The following is a 20,539-nucleotide window of genomic DNA, read 5'->3' on the forward strand; positions in this document are numbered from 1 at the left end:
GAATGAGCCCTAATGTCATTGTTTTCTTTTGGTATCACTCTTTATATATCCCTTGGGGACTTAGTTAAAAGAGAAAATCATCTGTCCTTTTGCCTTGTATAAAATAAACAAGCTGTAAATAATTCACATACAGAGTAAGAATTAATTTATTAAATTATCTTCTTTCCTGGGATTTTACAACAAAAGAGGTAGGCATTTCTCTGGCTGAGACTTTTTTTTTTTGCTTTTTAGGGCCACATCTGTGGCATATGGAGGTTCCCAGCTGCCAGCAATGCTGGATCCAAGCCACATCTGTGGCCTACACCACAGTCACGGCAACACCGATCCTTAACCCACTGAGCAAGGCCAGGAATCGAACCCACCACCTCATGGTTCCTAGTCAGATTCATTGCTGTTGCACCATGATGGGAACTCCAACTGTTCCTTTTTTCTCTTTCAGTTGGCCCTGGAACCAGACTCTCCCTGTACGTTCCTGTCTGCAGGTGAAGATGCAGTTGTCTTTACCATTGACCTTAGACAAGACCGGCCAGCTTCGTAAGTATAACATTAGTATTTTCTACAGAATTGAATCTCTTGGCCTTGAAAATATTCCATGTGTCCTAGGTAATAACTCTCTAGTTCATCAGAATAGTTCTTTTGTGGAAGTTCGACTGTGGCTCAGCAGAAACAAATCCAACTAAAAACCATGAGGATGCTGGTTCGATCCCTGGCCTCGCTCAGTGGGTTAAGGATCTGGTGTTGCCAGGAGCTGTGGTGTAGTTCCCAGACGTGTCTTGGGTCCCGCGTTGCTGTGGCTGTGGCTGTGGCTTAGGCCGGCAGCTGCAGTTCCCCTACCCTGGGAACTTCCACGTGCTGTGGGTATGGCCCTTAAAAAAAAGAATACCTCTTTTGTGATTATGATAAGCAGATTAAGGTTTAGGGGAATTCCTTCTTTGTTGTTGTCTGTTCTCAATAGTAAAATACTATTCAGCGTATCTTCACTTCTAATGAAGGAAGGGTTCAGTTATCTTCTTATGTGTGGGCTCTAATAACTGGATGTTCTTCCACTCTCCATTCACTTAGGTGACACTCAGCTTCCCCACAAGAAGCACATTACTGGCAGCTTAGAGATAGGCTCCTGTGTGGTTTTCAGTTCAATTATGTATAAAAACATAAAAATGAAATGATAAATCTTGAGCAAAAATATCAGTAGCTATAATAGAACTTTATCATATCACAGCTCATTTTTACATGAATCTGAGACTTATAGGAAAATTATATCTCTTTCACCTGTGTGATCCAGAAACAGCAAATCATCCTGTTTGGATCTAGCTCAGATCTTAACTTGGCACCACTAGTTGTGACTTACAACCTTTCCGAACCTCAGTTTCTTCAGCCTCACTGTGGGCATAATCAGTCAGTCTCATTCTCTCTCTTGAGAATTACTGATTACTGATACTTGAGCGTAGTGTCTGGCACTGTGGTTGGAACTGATTAAATTGCACTTACTAATTTTTTTGTTTCCTTTTTTCACTTTTATTGCTCTTACAGTGAACAAATACGTCTTGTTTTAAAAATTCAAATAATAAAGTATATGGACAAAATGTAAATGCTTCCTCATGTATACCTCCTCTGCCCCCCATTCTGGCTATTGATAACCATTGTTAAAAATTTTGAGTGCCTTTTCAGTAATTTTTCTAGACATTTATGTATCTTACTATGTATATATACACATATACACACACCCATGGGATAGTTGTATGTATATATAAACATATGCATATGTATGTTCCCATAATTTGCTTTTTTCACATTTTTATGTGTTTTGGAGATCTTTTTATGTTAAAACAAAAAGGCCCACCTACCTCATTTTTAACCATGACATATATTGGTGTACCACAGTTTAACCACTGTCTAGTTGATGGATTATCTAGATTATTTATTGTATCATTACTCTTTAAAATTATCTTAAATCTTATATATCAATACCAATATTGAGTAAGGGGTATCACTGATTTACATAGCAGATAAGTAAAATATAAATTAAGGAATATAATCTTAAGGCTGATTATTACTAGACTTTTAGAAAGATCAGTACAGAAAAAAATGTCTAGAAAATGGAGGAATTTAAAATACTGATTAAAGGATAGAAATATTTTGGGCTTGCAGAAACAAGTATAGGGGATAACCAGTAGAGAGGATATACTGGTTATTTATATAAAATTTCAAGAGGTTGAAGGTTGAGAGATAACGAGTGGATTTCTGTGAGAAAGGGAACAGGCCTGGGTACAAGGGATCTGCCTTCTAGTACTGGCCTACAGTTAGGTAGCTTTGAGAAAATCATTTAATCTCTTAAACTCAATGATTTTTGATATTTTCAGTTCTTTGGTTCTGTGATGATAATGGAACATTAGCAGGTTTTCCAGAGGTAGCAGAGGGCAATGATGGAAAAAGTGATGTGAGCTAGTTTGGTCTACTGTGGTAGAGAGTTGTGAAGTAGAATGAGATCTCATTGTGTGGATCAGTTTCAGAGGAAGAGTACTGTTAAGCAAGAAGAAATTGGGAATCTGGTTCAAGTAATGGGCAGAGCAAACGACTTGGGCACATTATTGAATGTGTAATGAAATGATGTAGGCAGAATATCTGGCTAAGAGTTGACCAGTGGATCTACATGCAAACAGTAGTAGACAGGATAGAAACTAAAAGGGTGAACATAGGAGAAACATAGATTAGGAGGCCCAAATTGTGGGTTTGGGAAATAAGAGACAGTGGGCCTTCAGAAAATTTTTGCTTTAGCGGTTGAATTGGTAGAAGACTGAAATGAGGTTGGAGAATTGAATGTGTGAAGGTCATGGAATTCTAGAACATGTATCCTTTTGTGTTAAGCTGGTGCCTGAACATCTGCTTATATCAGAGGCATTTTTGTGTGAAGTTGGCATAGGGGAATTTTTCGCTCTTGTATATCTCTGAAAGCTGAATCTCTGGAAGGTGATGATACTGGCTAACATCATAGGAAGAGGTGGATTTGACGCAGTGGGTGGGATATTCCCTTAACCAGTGGAAGCTGGTTTGAGATATTCAAAGGAATCCTTTGGTTTGATCTGTAATTGTTTTTCCCTTTTTCCTGGAACATACCTACTCATTAAAAAACAGTAAATTTTAAGGCAAAATTTGGTAATTTTTTTTTTTTTTTTGCCTTTTTGCCTTTTTGCTATTTCTTTGGGCCGCTCCCTCGGCATATGGAGGTTCCCAGGCTAGGGGTCGAATCGGAGCTGTAGCCACTGGCCTACGCCAGAGCCACAGCAACGCGGGATCCAAGCCGCGTCTGCAACCTACACCACAGCTCACGGCAACTCTGGATCGTTAACCCACTGAGCAAGGGCAGGGACCGAACCCGCAACCTCATGGTTCCTAGTCGGATTCGTTAACCACTGTGCTACAACGGGAACTCCAAAATTTGGTAATTTTTAAAATGATTTTTATTTTTTTCCATCATAGCTGGTTTACAGTGTTCTGTCAGCAAGGGGACCCAGTCGCACATACATTCCTTTTTCTCACATTATCATGCTCCACCATAAATGACTGTAGTTCTCAGTGCTATACACCAGGATCTCATTGCATATCCATTCCAAAGGCAAAAATTTGGTAAATTTGTTTCATATGGTTTTGTCTGCTACCTTTCTCTGGTGTGAATTTTTTTTTCCTACTGCTATCATTAATCATTTTAATAGCACCTCTGCATTTTCCCCAGAGAGCTCAAGGTACTCTGTGCATTTTTCCCTTAGGAGAGAGAAATGTTTGTTTTAGGTAAATAAATGGAGGCATAGGAAGATTGAGCTCTTTTTCAGGATGAGATGACAGTGGAGCCAGTACGTCATAATCTCTCCCCTCAGTTTCATTTTGCTTTTGCATGGTAACCTTTATGTTCGTCTGACCATCCCCTCTAAAAATCCATGTTAGAGCTACCTCTTCTCCATTGCAAGTTTTGTTCCTGAAACTCTTGATTTGTTTCCTATATTTTTGGTTGTTTTGTTTTGTTTTGTTTTTTCCTTTTTGCCTTTTTCTGGGGCTGCTCCCTTGGCATATCGAGGTTTCCAGGCTAGGGGTTGAATCGGAGCTGCAGCCACCAGCCTACGCCAGAGCCACAGCAACTCGGGATCCAAGCCGCGTCTGCAACCTACACCACAGCTCACGGCAACGCCAGATCATTAACCCACTGAGCAAGGCCAGGGATCGAACCCGCAACCTCATGGTTCCTAGTCGGATTCATTAACCACTGTGCCATGACGGGAACTCCTATTTTTGTAGTTTTGAGGGTTGGGTATGTGATACATATGTGCTTCCCCTAATAACATTTATTTCTAATGGCCTCTATACGCTGTTCTTTTAATGGAAGGCTGCAGAGTTTTTAAAATTAAATAAAAGTTCTCCTGTTTGTCTAGAGTGGTCTAAGATAGAGTGCCTTTCACCATGCAGAGAGGATACTAACCTCATTTACAAACAACCTCGTCATAGTTAATTTCTTTCATTTTCTATAAGCATCAGAAATGAGTAAAACTTAGAAATAAAAATGAAAGCTGAAGTCCAGCTCCTTCCTTTCCTGTGTTCCTTTTCCTATAAATGTACTAATCTTTATGATGTTATATTTGGTTGGATACTTAGATCTGGGAAGAGTATTCGTAGTACTACACTTAAAGTGGGACAAATTACAGCTCTTTGGCCAGAATCTTCTGGCTAAAGCTCTGAAATTTTATAAGGTTTCCTCAGAGTCCCATGCCCTCTTACAGTCATCTTTTTTTGTGTTACAACCAGAAGAGTAATTTTTTTTTTTTTTCTCTTTAGGGCCACACCCAAGGCATATGGCGGTTTCCAGGCCTAGGGGTCTAATCGGAACTACAGCTGCCGGCCACAGCAGCGCAGGATCTGAGCCAAGTCTACGACCTCTATCCCAGCTCACGGCAATGCTGGATCCTAACCCACTGAGCGAGGGGAAGGATCAAACCTGAAACCTCATGGCTCCTGGTTGGATTTGTTTCCACTTCGCCACAACGGGAACTTCCCCCAGAAGAGTAATTTAGAAATGATTTTCTAGCCTTAAAAGCCACTGTCTTCATAAGAATCTCCTAATTTGCTTCAGATAAGGAAGAACTAATATGTTTTCCTTTGGATTAATTGTTGCTTGTTAATATTCTTTTCTTTCTTTTTTAAATGGCCGCATCTGTGGCAGACTTATGGAAGTTCACAGGCTAGGGGTCGAATCGGAGCTGCCGCTGCCAGCCATAGCTCATGGTAACACCAGATCCTTAACCCACTGAGTAAGGCCAGGAATCAGACCTGAGTCCTCATGGATACACTAGTCCTCATGGATGCTAGTCGTGTTTGTTGCCAATGAGTCACAACTGTAACTCCTGCTTGTCAATTTTCATTGTGGTTTTTTTTTTTTTTTTTGCTGTACTTGGAAAGTTCGCATTGGAAAATTCCTGGGCCAGGGATTGAACCTGAACCATAGCAGTGACAAAGCTGAGTTCTCATCCGCTAAGCCACCCTCATTGTGGTTTTTTGTTTTTTTGTTGTTTTTTTTTTGTCTTTTTGCCTTTTCTAGGGCTGCACCCGCAGCATACGGAAGTTCCTAGGCTAGGGGTCTAATTGGAGCTGTAGCTGCTGCCCTACACCAGAGCCACAGCAGCGTGGGATCCAAGCTGCATCTAAGACCTACACCACAGCTCATGGCAATGCCGGATCCATAACCCACTGAATGAGGCCAGGGATCAAACCCTCAACCTCATGGTTCCTAGTTGGATTCGTTAACCACTGAGCCACAATGGGAACTCCTACATTTTTAAGGCTGGGTTTTAAGTGAACACTTTTCTGGAATCTGGGAGATAGATTCTAACCTTCAGGTTTCTCTGTCCACTCTTTCTGTCATTCATCCTTCCCTCCCTCTGCTCCCAGATGATTGGGAAAGATGAATTTATAAGTAAAGGAGGGGATGATGTGGGTAATATTGTCTGTTCTTGAAGAATACCAGAAAATGACTATACTACATGTTTTTTCTATCTCCAAAGGAGTAGCATTTATTAAATAGACATGGAGGTGGGTTTTGGTTTTTTTGTGTTCCAATGTACAAACAAACAAAACCACTTTTTTCTTTCTTTTCAAGTGAGAATCTGTTTGATTTCTTATTCACTGTCTATATTACTCTTTCTGTTCTCATTTGCCATGACCATCTGGGTCTTTTGGAGACTATAACTTTTATACTTTTCTACTCTTGAAGGAAATTGGTGGTGACAAAAGAAAAGGAGAAGAAAGTGGGGCTGTATACAATCTATGTGAATCCCGCCAATACACATCAGTTTGCAGTGGGTGGACGAGATCAGTTTGTAAGGTGAGTTTTTGCCTCTTTTGTGTCTTTGAGAGTTTGAGACTGTGATGCATTGTGTACTACCAGCTGTCCCTTATGGAAAGGTAGCAATTGCTTAGGAATCCATTAACCACAATCTTTAATTTTTTGCCATCTTCCAAAGAATTTAAACATTGTCTTACGTATTCTTTTCTCTAATGTAATGAATGATCTCTGAGGGATGGCTTAACATGTTGTAGAGATTATTAAGTGTTGAGAAGTTTGACAAAATGACCAAGGTCCCCACTTAGCAGCTAAGACATAAACCCAGGTTTACTAGCAAGCACTCTACTAGTAAATATTTTCCACCATTTTTCATAAATAAATTAACATATGTACTAGAAATTTTGAGTGCTGGTCTCACATACAGAAATGGTTTGACTCAGGAGTACTCAGTGTGAACTTGGGTTTTGGCTTCCACTGTCACAAACCACTTTACTTTATCTTAGTGATACCTTTGTAACACTGTCTGTTGAGTCATAGCCTAAGGAAAACAGAGCTAGTGGATTCAGTCCCCATGTGTACCAGTTAGTTTCCTTCTGGCTTTTTGTCAAATTGTATCCCATCCATTTGGCCTATTTTGACTGTATTTCTTTGGTTGCCAAGAGATCATCAGTTTGAAAGGGAGAAAGGAGAGGATCACTAGAAAAATGAATGACTTGTTTTCCTTGATGGTGGGTGAAAAGCATTATCTTCTTCTTAAAATGAGAGCATGTTTTTACAACTATATTCTGTAATTTTATTAATAAAAATCACAGGGATAGACCAAGTTTTTAGAAATGCTTGAGAGAGGACCTTAATTTGTTGAAGAATCCTGCCACAAGAGAATTGGGCAACTTTGTTACTCTCTTCTTTCCCCTTTTCCCTTGCCCTGTAAATTCTTTTCATCTGTTGACTAACAGCAGATGTGTAGCAGTAGATTTTCTTTTGTGTTTTTATTTTTAAGATAAGAAGCTGTTGATCAAAAAGAGTTGTAGTTGTCAGAACTTTCAGGTGCTGCCTCCTTTAAATTGAGCATTTACTGAAATTTCTAATTTGGATTTCCTGCTTAGAGCTCTGGATTCATTGAAGAGTCTTTTTGTCTCTAGATAATTCAGCCGCTAGGACCTTGATTTTGGAGGACAGTGGAGTTGTGTTGAGAACTTCAGTTGGTAACACCTTTTTCCAAAGCTAGTTTAGGATTAACAGGGTTAGAGTTGGGTAGAGATTAATTAGTTTTAGCATTTCAGTACAAGGAGAAGTACTCAGATCTGTCTCTTATCAGCCTCAATGTCTTCATCCAAATTCTCAGCATATAATAGCCTATTTGCTCGACAGAAACATGTGTAGATTTTGAGACACACTGATCCCGTATGAGCAGATGCCCCTCTAGTACCCCACCTCTTCTCTGATCATCCTCAGTTTCTCTGGCACCTCTTCAGTTCAGCCATTTGAATATTTTGGATGTCCCTCTTTCTGATGCTTTATTTGACAGAACTCTAGGCTCACCTTTTCAGTACAAATTTGAAAATTTTTTTTGCTGAATATTTTATAACACCATTAGCTTTTACTCCTAACCTGAAGGAATTCCTTTAAGGGAATACGGAGAAACAGTATACTCATCCTCAAAACTTTTTCATCATAAATACTGAATTTTAGTTTAGGATTGAGAAGAAGCATTTAAGGGAAGCTTTAAAGAGTCATGCGTATTGAAATATGACCCCAAAAGGGGGGCAGGGAGAAAAAAAAAGGTGGGCAAGTAGAGGGTGGTATAGATATGAGTTTCTGCTACCCAATCCTATTTGGGTTGGTTTAAGAATTTTCAGAAGTGGGAGGTTCTTGTTGCGGCTCAGTGGGTTAAGAACACAACATAACTGTCCATGAGGATTTGGGTTTGATCAGTGGGTTAAGAATCCAGTGTTACAGTGAGCTATGCCATAGGTTGCAGATGCGGCCCAGATCTGGCATTATTGTGGCTGTGGTGTAAGGCTGCAGCTGCAGCTCCGATTTGACCCCTAGTCTGGGAACTTCTTTATGCTGCAGGTATGGCCTTAAAAAGAAAAAAAAAAGCTCACAGGAGTGAAGAAAAGGAGAATGTATCAGATGGATGAATCCAATGATTTGGCAGTGTGGTTGGTTGACATGTAAATTTATTGCTGAAGGATTTAGTATAGGTATTAGTTTATAAAACACAATCAAATAAAGAGGCCCTTTGCTCCCCTGTCTTTATCAGCAAGTGATAAAGAGAGAACTGAGAGAAGACTAGACTAAAGTTAGGTCGGGGGAATCGGAGGTGAGGAGGGAAGAGAGAGAGACTTATGGTAACAAGTTAGTGGGCACCTGGAGTCCTGTGGAAAGAGTTGCAGTAAGAATGTTGAGACAGTGCAGAGACCATTCCTTATTTGATTTAAAATGTCAAGGGCATAGGAAGATTCAGTATTGTGGAGATGTCAGTTCTTCCCACCTTGATTTATTGATTCAGTGAAATATAATCAAAACTCCCAGTAAGTTATTTTATGGGTATTGGCAAACTAATTCTAAAGTTTGTGTGGAGAGACCAAAGTACCAAATAGCCAGCACAATATCGAATGAGAAGAACAAAGTTGAAAGACTGACACTATTCAACTTCAAGACTTACTGTAAAGCTGCAGTAATTCAGACAGCATTGTACTGGTGAAATAGACAAATAGATCAATAGAACAGAATAGAGAACCCATAAATAGACCACTATTAATGTAGTCAAATTATCTTTGGCAAGGAAGCAAAAGCAATAGATGGAGAGAAGATAGTCTCTTCAATATATGGTGCTGAAACAACTGGACATCACATGTAAAAAAATGGATCTAGACATAGACCTTAACCCCCTTCACAAAAATTAACTCAAAATGGATCATAGAGTTGCTGTTGTGGCTCAGTGGTAACGAACCCAACTAGTATCCATGAGGATGTGGGTTCGATCCCTGGCCCCACTTAGTGGGTTAAGGATCCAATGTTGCCGTGAGCTGTGGTGTAGGTTGCAGACACGGCGCGGATCTGGCATTGCTGTGGCTCTGGAGTAGGCCAGCAGCAACAGCTCTAATTAGACCCCTAGCCTGGGAACCTCCATATGCCGTGAGTGTGGCCCTAAAAAAGGATAAAAGACCAAAAAAAAAAAAAAAGGCCAAAAACCTTAACACATATCTCACTGAAGAAGATAAGATGTGAAAAGATGGTCCACACCATATGTCATTAGGAAAATGCATATTAAAACAACAGTGGGGATACCACTATACACCTATTAGAATGAAATCTGGAACACTGACAATACCAAATGCTTGTTGAGTACTTTGGAGCAACAGGAATTCTCATATTTGCTGGTCAAAAAAAATGATAGAGTCGGAGTTCCCATCATGGCTCAGTGGTTAACAAATCCGACTAGGAACTGTGAGGTTGCGGGTTCGATCCCTGGCCTTGCTCAGTGGGTTAAGGATCCGGCATTGTTGTGAGCTGTGGTGTAGGTTGCAGACACGGCTCGGATCCTGAGTTGCTGTGGCTCTGGCGTAGGCTGGCAGCTACAGCTCCGATTCAACTCCTAGCCTGGGAAACTCCATATGCCATAGGAGTGGCCGTAGAAAAGGCAAAAAGACCAAAAAAAAAGATAGAGTCACTTTGGAAGATAGTTGACATTTCTCCAAAACTAAGCACACTTGTACCATACAATCTAGCGGTCAGGCTCCTTGGTATTTACCCAAAGGAACTGAAGACATGTCCACACAGAAACCTGTATGTGGATATTTATAGCAGTTTTATTCATAGTGCCAAAATATGGAAGCAACCAAGATGTCCGTCAGTGGGTGAATAGATAGATAAATAGTGGTACAGCCAGACAACAGAATTTTACTTACCACTAAAAAGAAATGAGCTATCAAGTCATGAAAAGACATGGAGGAACCTTAAACACATATTACTGAGTTTAAAAAAAAAAGCCAATCTGAAAAGGCTGCCTACTATATGCTTTCAACAATAGGACATTCTGAAAAAGGCAAAACTATGGAAACAAACAAAAGAACATCAGTAGAGCCGCAGGTGGAGTGGGGTAGGAGAAAGAAATAGGCAGAGCACAGAGTATTTTTAGGGCAGTGAAAGTACTCTAAGATATTATAACGATGGATATGTATCATTATTCATTTGTTCAAACCTATAGAATGTACAGAAGTAACCCTCAGGTAAGCTATAGGCTTTGGGTGATTATATGTCATTGTAGGTTCATCCTTGGTTTAAAGAAAAAAAAAAAGCTCCGTTTTGGTGAGTGATTTCGATAATGGGAGAGGCTATGCACGCGTCAGGACAGAGAATGTATGGAAAACCTCTTTACTGCCTTCTCAGTTTTGTTGTAAACCTAAACCTGCTTTAAAAAATAAAGTCTTTAAAGTTAAAAAAGAAATTTTTTTTTTAATGTCAAGGCCTTGTCTTCTCAGATAATAGGGAAATATCTTTGTATTTCTCTTTGTATCACCACTGTCTAGCACAGGAGTTGGCACTGTAAACTCTGTTGCTGTGAGTAAAGTTTTGCTGGAACACAGACATGGCCATTTGTTTATATATATCCATGGCTACTTTTATGCTACAGTTGCAGAGTTTGGGAATTGTGACAGAGATTGGATGGCCTGCTAGCTTAAAATATTTACTGTTTTGCCATTTAAGTAAAAGTTTGCCAGCCCCTAGTCTCAAGCATTGTATCTGGAATACAGTAGATTCTTAATAAATATTTCTGAAAGAAAGGGGAAAGTAGGTAAGGATTTCCTCATAAAGAAGAGGGACAAAGAGCATCAGATACTGAGGATCACAGAATGGTCCATACATCAAAATATTGAATACTTAAATTTTGTTTACAAATTTGATGACTTGTGAAGATAATGATGGTTTCGTGACATTTGGGAGCTCTTGATTTAGTAGGTTAGAGGAGAAAAAAATCTGATTATCTGCCATATTTGCTAAAGAGTAATAATTGATTGTACAGCAAGCAGTCTCCTGTTTTGTCTTTTTTTTTTTAATTGGTTCCATTTTAAAATAATTTATTGGCATTCCCATTGTGGCTCAACAGTAACAAACCTGACTAGTATCCACAAGGACTTGGGTTCAATCCCTGGCCTCAGTCGGTGGGTTAAGGATCCAGCATTGCTGTGAGCTGTGGTGTGGGTTGCAGACACAGTTGAATCTTACGTGGCTGTGAGGTAGGCAGGAAGCTACAGCTCCGATTCGACCTGCAGCTTGGGAACTTCCATATGCTGCAGGTGTGGCCCTAAAAAAAACCCAATAAAATAAAGTAAAAATAAAAAATACTTACTGGGTAATCTAATGGATTGTGGAGATACCAACATACATTGATTCATTCAGTTCTTTAATAAAGAATAAAAATATTAAGTAACTTCCCCGGTATTACTCATCTAATAAGTAGTAGAATTAGTGTTTGAACTCATCTCAGACTCCTTAAATATGGTAGAAACCTTTATGGTGGAACTATGCCATTCTTTTTTTTTTTTGTCTTTTTAGGGCTGCACCCGCAGCATATGGAGGTTCCCAAGCTAGGGGTCTAATCGGAGCTATAGCTGCTGTCCTACACCATAGCCCCAGCAACACCAGATCTGAGCCGCTTCTGCAACCTACAGCACAGCTCATAGCAATGCCAGATCCTTAACCCACTGAGTGAGGCCAGAGATTGAACCCGCAACCTCATGGTTCCTAGTTGGATTTGTTTCTGCTGCGCCACGACGGGAACTCCAAACTATGCTATTCTTTCTCCCAGAGGAAATATCAAAGACAAATGGGAAATTGTATTTCAGGTGGAGGGAGCAATATGTGTAGAGTTAGTATAATAAGGTGTGATATGGTGTGTTCAAGGAAGCATAGCTTTTGGTTTTTTATATAATGTATAGGATCTTTGAGAAGTAGTAGGCAGCCATACTAAGTAGTTTGAACTTTATAGTAGAAAGTACAAAATCACTAAAGAGATTTAAGCAAGGAATTTCCATAAAAATTTTCATTTTAGACATAATTCTGGTGACAGTATGAGTAAGAAAAGCAGTTAGGAGGTTGCTGCAAATAATCTAGGCAGAAAATGACCAAGGGTGGAGATAGCAGATATAGTGAAATATACTCAGGGAGTCAAATTGACAGGGAAGAAATTAGATATACAGGAGAAAAAGGACTTGATTTCTGGTTTTGGCCACTTGAATTTAGGAAGGTATCATTAACAAAGATTTAGGGGAAAGGGTATGTCTAGAATGATCTTAGTTTAAGAAGGAGAATAATTTTACTTTGGGGCATTCCATTACAACATCCAGTTGGCATGTGGATATAAGTCTAGAGCTCAGAACAAGTGTGGGCTGGAGACACAGATTTAAGAGACAAACATCCACATATAAGTGGTAGTTAAAGCATCGGTACTGAAATTTGATCATCAAAAGAAAGTATAGAACAGAATTTTTCCTTCCTTTTGAGTCTCTAACCTTTTTGAGCATCTAAGGAGAACTATGATCCCTTCTCCCTGGAAAAATACACATAAGCAGTTTCTGGGCATTTGCAGGTACTTTAACTCTAGGTTAAAATTTCCTTATATAGAGTCAGAGGAGAACTTGAGACCAGACCTTCAAGGTACATCAGCCTTTAAGGTATAGACAGAGAAAGACAAGCTCATGTACAGCATTAAGGAGTGGTTGGACATAACAAAAGAAAGTGTTTCTAGGAAGGAGTAATGAACAATGTCCGGACCAGAGAGAAGGGCTTTTCTAAAAAAGTGTCTTGTTGGCACTGGTTGTTAGATTACTGATGACTAGCGAGAGAAGTTTCAGTAGTGAGTTGAAGACCAAAGCTAGATTGGAGTGGATGGAGAAATGAATAGGAGGTGAAGGAGTGAAAATATTGAATGCAGATTGCTCTTTTCAGTAATTTTACTGCAGGGAGAAGGATAGAAAAGAGTAGGAAAGGCCACTGGTAGGATTTTTAGAAAATGGGTAGATGGTGGCCATGTTCAAACAGGGTCCTTGAGGGGATGAGATTGAGAGCAGCTGTGGAGATATGAGGCTCTGAGATTGGAAGATGGGCAAAGACAGGGACTGAACCTGTCTTGTTTCTCTTCACTGTTATTTCCAGCACCTGGTGTAATAGTTGGCACCTAATATATGTGTCATAAATAGGTGCATGAATGACTCAAGTTTGGATTGGAAAGATGAGAGAAGGTGAAGGTAGTTTGATGCTTCAGGGGAATGAAGAAAGGAGAGAGGGAGTCCTGAGGTGGTTTGTAATAGTTGTCGTGGGGAGAACTAGATGGAGAACTCACCCAAGAAAATTTTAAGAAGGGATTGAAGACCTACTGACTCACATGAAGCCTGGTCTCTATCCATGAGTAATAAACCCTATTGGAGAGGCAATGTACACACAAAAAGCTCTATAAAAATGTTATTTCAGTGCAAATAAATTATAAATGATGTAAAAAGCTAAGAGACTGTAAATCAATTATAATAAAAAAAATTTTTTTTTAAAAAGCTGGGAGAAGAGATAAGCTACTTCAAACTGATACAATTTAGGATTACTACTTGAAATGAGAAGTACCTGGATAAGAGTTTTGGTTTGGAAGCAGGGTGAGAGAAGATTTTTGAGAGGAGCATGAGTCAGAAGCTTAGTTGGGAAATGTCCTTTATCTGTCCTGGCATTCTGCCATTGAATTGCAACTCTTGAAGGGATGTTTTTAAGTTCTGACATTTTCATTATTTCTTCCACTGTAGGATTTATGACCAGAGGAAAATTGATGAGAATGAAAACAATGGAGTACTCAAGAAATTCTGTCCTCATCACCTGGTAAGATTCATGATGGGCCAGTGGCTCCAGGCTTCCCTGACTCAATCCCAAGCCTGTCCCCAAACTTGTTGGTATGGTGGGAAGAGTTTGGACTTAAGAGTCAAACACTTGGACTTGAATCCTGGCTCTACCCCTTACCAGCTTTGTGATCTTGAGCAGTCACCTTACCTCTGTAAGCCTCAGTTTTCTTATTGACAAAGTAGAGTTACAGAAAACTGCCTTGTACCACAGTGGTAAGGCCTAATGAGATAATGTGTATATGAAGTGGCTTAGCACACAGGCAACCAACACATAGCCCTCTCCTTCCTGAGGTGGTCAAAGTTTCATCAGTTGTACTCCTGTCTCTGTCTCTCTGTCTCTCTCTCTCTCAGTTTGTGGGAGAAATTATAGGGGAGTTTGAAGGAAAACCTGTTTCCTAAAGGTTGTATAACAAATGGGGGGGTGGGGCATCAGTCAGTATCTGCTCCTTATTGCAGGTGAACAGTGAGTCCAAAGCAAACATCACCTGTCTTGTGTACAGCCACGACGGCACAGGTACGTGAGCAGGGCCCAGCTCCTAGGCTGGCATGCCCCCTCTGTCTAGGGAGCTGCTGAGCCAGTGAGGCATGTGCCCTCCAGTGCTCACCACTGTGCTTTAGCTCCAGATGGAGCAGCTGGGGAGTAGTTGCTGATGGTGAGCACACAGTGGGAGGATGCAGCAGATGACCCACAGAGATGCCAGGCACTTGGAGAATGCTGCCGATGATATTTGGCAAGATCTGTCCTAAAGCCCAGGCTACTTGCCTGTGCAGGTTCTTATGCCTTTGACTCATCCCGAATTAATGGGTATAATCTTTCTGAGCATTCTGCTACCCCTGAGTTGGCAGCGTGTTCCTTGTCTACCCTAGACGCCTGAATTGCCTGCTGTTCCAGCAGAGTAAGATGGGTGCTATACCTGGGTATTAGGAGGGGGCACTACTGGCAAGAAGCCCCACCCCAACCCCCAACTGCTGGTCCTAGCTTTTTTCAGCCTTTGCCTTCACTGCTGTGTGCTTGTTCTTGGCAGAGCTCCTGGCCAGTTACAACGATGAAGACATTTACCTCTTCAACTCCTCTCACAGTGATGGGGCCCAGTATATTAAAAGATACAAGGGCCACAGAAATAACGCCACAGGTGAGGCTGTCTTTCTAGTTTTCTGTACCCTAAGTCTGTTGGCTTGGAGAACTGTAGTATCTCCTTCAGGTTGTGCCGATAGAACTGAGTAAGGCTGCCTGTCACCGAGGGCAAGGAGAATGGTATCTCTAATTGGGCTGGAGTTCTCATGGGCCCTCCTGTGCTGGAGAAGAGGGCTCAGGAACATCTCTCACCACTGCAGTGATGTTACTTGGTTTAGGCATAAGGAGACTAGACTGACTATTTTTCTTATGATTTCAGGTAACTTCAGGACTTAAAAGACTTATTATTAGGGAGTTTGGGAAAGCCCTCCTTAGTAAGCAGTACTGAATTGCCTAAAATAGCGAGGTGAGCTTATACTTCTAGGGAAGAAGAGGAAATGATTCTTTTGAATGAAGCAAAGGAGGAGGAATGGTGATAGTGGCTTACCCAAGTTTGCAGTGAAGATTGGCCTTTTTTGTTCTGTCCAGGGTTCCCAAACTTTACTGCACAGCGAAGTCACTTGGCAGTCTTTTAAAATACTGAACCTGGGGGTTCCCGTTGTGGCTCAGCGGTAAGGAATCTGACTAGGATCCATGAGGGTGCGGGTTCGATCCCTGGTCTTGCACAGTGGGTTAAGGAACCAGTGTTGCCGTGAGCTGTGTTGTAGGTCACAGACATGGCTCAGATCTCAAGTTGCTATGGCTGTGGTGTAGGCTGGCAGCTGAACCTCTGATTCGACCCCTAGCCCGGGAACGTCCATATGCCACGGGTACAGACCTAAAAAGCAATAAATAAATAAATAAAAATACTGAAGCCTGACTTCCAAACCCATCCATTCTGACTTAACTGGTATGTGGTACAACTTCATGAGGATTTTTAAAAAACTCCCTGTATGATTCTAATGTACAGAAAAATTGGGGAATCACTGCTTTTTGTTGTCGTTAGCACTCCTAACAGATGTCTGTCATAATGTTGACTGGGAGAGAGCAATTAGTTTTCCTTTTATTCTTACGCTGGTAAGAAGAGAGGGAAAAACCTGTACTTGGATCTTAGTCCTATGGGCTAAGTCCTTCTATGGGCATACAGAAGAAAACGTTCCAGTCTCATGACTGGTATGGAACTGGACAGAATAGTTGGAACTCCTGGCTTCTCTTGTTAATTTCAGACTGGGGCCTTACTGTTCAGCTGCTTCTTATAGGCAATTGTGGCGTATACCTCCACCAGTCTTAGGTCACTTGTTGACCCAGGAAGCATTAACAAGGTGCCGATGAAGCACACATACCAAGGATAATCCTAAGGCATAGGACCGTGCTACCTAGGAGTGGGCAGAGCTGGGGCCATTCAGCATGGGACAGGTAGGGCATTAGACCTGTCCTTGCTCTGTAGGGTGTAAACTAAAGAAATAGGCTGTTGGTGCCAGCACCTCAGCTCTGTGGACCTCTTGAGGAGAGTATAAATAGTCTCTGGGACTGGTGCGTTTTTGTTTTTTGTTTTTTGTTTTTTTTTTTTTTGCTTTTTAGGGCTACACCCGTGGCGTATGAAGTTTCCCAGGCTAGGGGTTGAATCAGAACTGCAGCCACCGGTGTACGCCACAGCCACATCCATGCCACATCCGAGGCACATCTGCGACCTACACCACAGCTCTTGGCAACGCCGGATCCTTAACCCACTGAGCAAGGCCAGGGATCGAACCCACAACCTCATGGTTTCTATTCAGATTCATTTCCCCTGCACCACCATGGGAACTCCTGGTATGATTCTTGTTCTATTATACATACATAATCCTTTGATTTGTTTTGTGAAAGTGAAAGGAATTCTTTGGCTCTTAGCTGATTGAGATTTGTGAATAACTAAATTTCCTGTGAGGTAAATATATATAGGCTTGCTGCCAACTTTCATGTGGTCTATCCTTCCATTTATCATTTTAGTAAAAGGCGTCAATTTCTATGGCCCCAAGAGTGAGTTTGTGGTGAGCGGTAGTGACTGCGGGCACATCTTCCTCTGGGAGAAATCATCCTGCCAGATCATTCAGTTCATGGAGGGGGACAAGGGAGGCGTGGTGAGTATGGTGTGCTGGGCTTGCTGGCTTCCTCCTCTCTCCAGTCATAAAGGTAGGTTTTAGCAGGGCCACTAAAATCTCACTCTGACAACATAATACCATGTCTTAGAGGTCTAGCTAGCTACATAAAAAGGCAGCCTAGTCTGGGGGTGCTGTGGTTTTAATCGAATATTTTCCTCCCTTTCCTGTCTTATGCCCTCTGTGGCACTATTTATTAAGAAGAGAAAGGGATCTTAGAGAAGAACCTCTGACCTGAGTGAGCTATCTCTAGGCATGGACCTTTTCCAAAACAAAAATATTAGAGAGTTCAGGGCATACCATCCTACACAGTGTAGTAAGTAGCTAGTTAGGTGAATACAAGCTAGAAGGAGCATTTTTTTCTGACAGTTGGGAAAATCAGCGTATGGTCTGTACATTGATATAAACAAACGTTATATATGGAGAAAGAAAATTTCCCCCATTTTTTTGGACTGCTATACAACCTATGATCATATCATAGTCTGCCTATCCTTTGAGTTCTACAGACAACCTCATAGAGATGGGTGAAAAAGGAAGCCTGATGATCCTGAGTTGGGCAGTGAAGGGTGGTCAGCTCTTAAGATGTATCTGGCTAACTGTATTTTCCTTTTTTGAGACCTGGAGTCCAGAAGGACTCAGTAGCCTTCTATTGCAAGGTTTTTGGACTGCAGAAAATAATAGGCAACTTGGGCAACTACACTGTAGTGACTACTCAAGATAGTCTTGTTAAGAGCTTCTAAGGAATGGCTGAGACTCTCGGTCCGTCTTCCTTTTCATTCCTTCTAAGCAGTGGGGAGTTACAAGGAACCCAGCCATCTCTTAAGGAGGTTTATCCAAAGTGGTGTTAGAATTTAGAATGGTTCAGTGTAATCAGGATCCTGCTTCTTCTCTTACCCTGATGCGAGGCTATTTTAGATTTTCTTCTGGTTTCCTTTGAATTTGGGGGACCTGGGACCAGTATAGATCTAAGGCTTCTATGGCTCTATATAAGAGTATAGAACTTAAAGTTATCTCACTGTTGCCTGATTCATTTCCTACTCTTCCATAGGTCCTCTTCCATCATCTGCAGGGAACAAACCCAAAACACTGGAGCCTTAATGAGAATTCTGTAGTAGGCATATAATCACAAGAAAGTCAAAAGGGGCCGGTGAATCTTTTCTTCATCGTAAACTATTGTCTTGCATTCTGTTCCAGAGAGATGCAAGCCTGAATGCGCACCCCCAGGCCAGCACTTGTCCATTTTCCAGCCTGCACTTGTCCATTTTCCAAAATCACTCTACAGGCCAGTCTCCTTTCAGCTCAGCCAGTGCCAGGGTTTGGTAATTGATCCAGGTGCTCAGGTGGGGAGGGTATCTGCTTGGGATGGGTGGGGCCCCAGTCCTGAGTTTTAGTGGTTTTAAGACTGAGGTCCTAGAACAAGAGGTATAGAGATTTCACCCTGCAGCAAGGTTCCTGGCTTGTTCTTGCCTCTCTGTGAGCTGAATGATCCATGTGGTCCTTACCTGGCTTCTTTTGCTTTTTTGTGCTACCTTCCAGCAGTGGGGTCACCAGGCAACCAGCCTTAATGCAGACTCATTAGCATTTCTGTATCAAAGTAGAACTAGAAGGGACCTTTGAAATTATTGTCTACCTTGGCCAGGTCTCTTGATACTGTTTTTGGGTCAAACTCTAGTCCTTTCTTTGTTTCAATTCAGGTACAGGAGTACGGGATAATGTCAAAGGACAATCCTTAGTCTCCCAAAAGCAGTTTGCTCCTTTATCCATCCCTTGCGTTCCCCCAGCCCAGTCTTTGAGACCAGAGCTCTTTTCTCTGCTCAGACATTGTTGACAGTATAAACCCTGGCATTCAGACAGGTCAGGTGAAGTGACAAGGTACTCTGGTCCAGAAGCACTCCGTTGGTTCCCCCTGCAGGCTCTAACTGCGTGTAATTTATTCGCTCTCGCTCTCGCTCTCGCTCTTGCTCTCTCTCTCTCTCTCTCTCTCTCTCTCTCTCTCTCTCTCTCTCTCTCTCTCTCTCTCTCTCTCTCGCTCTTTTTTTTTTTTTTTTTTTTTTTGGTCTTCTTAGGACCGTACCCGAGGCATATGGAAATTCCCAGGCTTGGAGAATTGGAGCTGTAGCTACTGGCCTACGCCACAGCCACAGCAATGCCAGATCCAAGCCATGTCTGTGACCAACACCGTAGCTCCCATGGCAAGGCCAGATCTTTAACCTACTGAGCAAGGCCAGGGATGGAACCAGTGTCCTCATGAATACTCTATTTTACTGACATGTCAAGCACAGCTGGGTCAGAGTAGAAGGGTAGCAAGGGCTTATCTGAAGATGGAGGAATGAATTCAGGTTTGTACGTGTAAGTTGTCACATATCTTTTCGTAGTATTTCCTGGCAGTGGAGTTTTTCTGTCTAGTGCCTCCTCATGCTCCAGATGCTGGAACCTCTTCCACCTCTTTGCCTAAAAGAGCCCAAATGTAGACTTTGCAGTGAGCTGATATGTGTAATGAAAGAAGAACAAGGGAAAATGTGGTTTCTACTTTACTCAGACTTAGCTTTGGTGTTTTTTGAGAATTTGCTTATTTGTAAAATGGAAGACGAAGATCAGAAGACTGTAGGTCAGTTGTATTTTCCATGTCGACCTTGGCTTCCTATCAGCTGCTCTCTGCATGTGTGGGCAAGGCAGAGAAGGTTGGTCCAGAGAGAGCTAAAAGAGGCCGTTTGCCAAGGGTTGTTTTGTCCGACTGTAGGGCAGCTGCAAGATGGGACAGGGTGAGGTGAAGAATGGCTAAGACCACACCTTCTTCCTTCTGGGTGCTTTTCCTATCTATTCTTCATCTGACTAAAAGCCCCCAAATGCTTTAGCAGCTACATCTGGGACCAGCTCTTCCTGTGGGGATGAGAGCGGCCCTGCCCCGTCCTGCCCTGCCAGGAAGGCTGATGTTTCCAAGTCAGACAGTAGGGGGCATAGGTGCCTTTGGATAGAAGGAAGTTGCCCAAGCCAGAAAGCCTTCCACTCGGCTGCTGAAGTTCATTCCTCCTGCTTGGAGGGTGGCTTAGCTTGAAGTGATGGGTGCCCTAGGAAGCCGCCCTGCTGTACTGTGCTGTCCTATGGTCGAGGCTGTTGTGCTTTCATGGCAGAG

The 20,539-nt window shown here is 41.7% G+C and overlaps 1 protein-coding gene across 23 annotated transcripts in view; it reads left to right on the forward strand.

Moving 5' to 3' along the window:
* The window catches only part of DCAF8 (DDB1 and CUL4 associated factor 8), a 48,344-nt gene that overhangs the window by 23,539 nt on the left and 4,266 nt on the right, over nucleotides 1–20,539 (forward strand). For all 23 annotated transcript variants that reach the window (XM_005663194.3, XM_021088541.1, XM_013996863.2 and 20 more), the window contains 6 exons: nucleotides 440–534; nucleotides 6,254–6,364; nucleotides 14,122–14,194; nucleotides 14,671–14,728; nucleotides 15,240–15,347; nucleotides 17,258–17,388. In XM_005663194.3, the coding sequence (XP_005663251.1) occupies nucleotides 440–534; nucleotides 6,254–6,364; nucleotides 14,122–14,194; nucleotides 14,671–14,728; nucleotides 15,240–15,347; nucleotides 17,258–17,388 (576 nt within the window). The remainder of the gene's footprint in view (nucleotides 1–439; nucleotides 535–6,253; nucleotides 6,365–14,121; nucleotides 14,195–14,670; nucleotides 14,729–15,239; nucleotides 15,348–17,257; nucleotides 17,389–20,539) is intronic.

Source organism: Sus scrofa, chromosome 4 (assembly GCF_000003025.6).
Source record: "Sus scrofa isolate TJ Tabasco breed Duroc chromosome 4, Sscrofa11.1, whole genome shotgun sequence".
NCBI lineage: Eukaryota > Metazoa > Chordata > Mammalia > Artiodactyla > Suidae > Sus > Sus scrofa.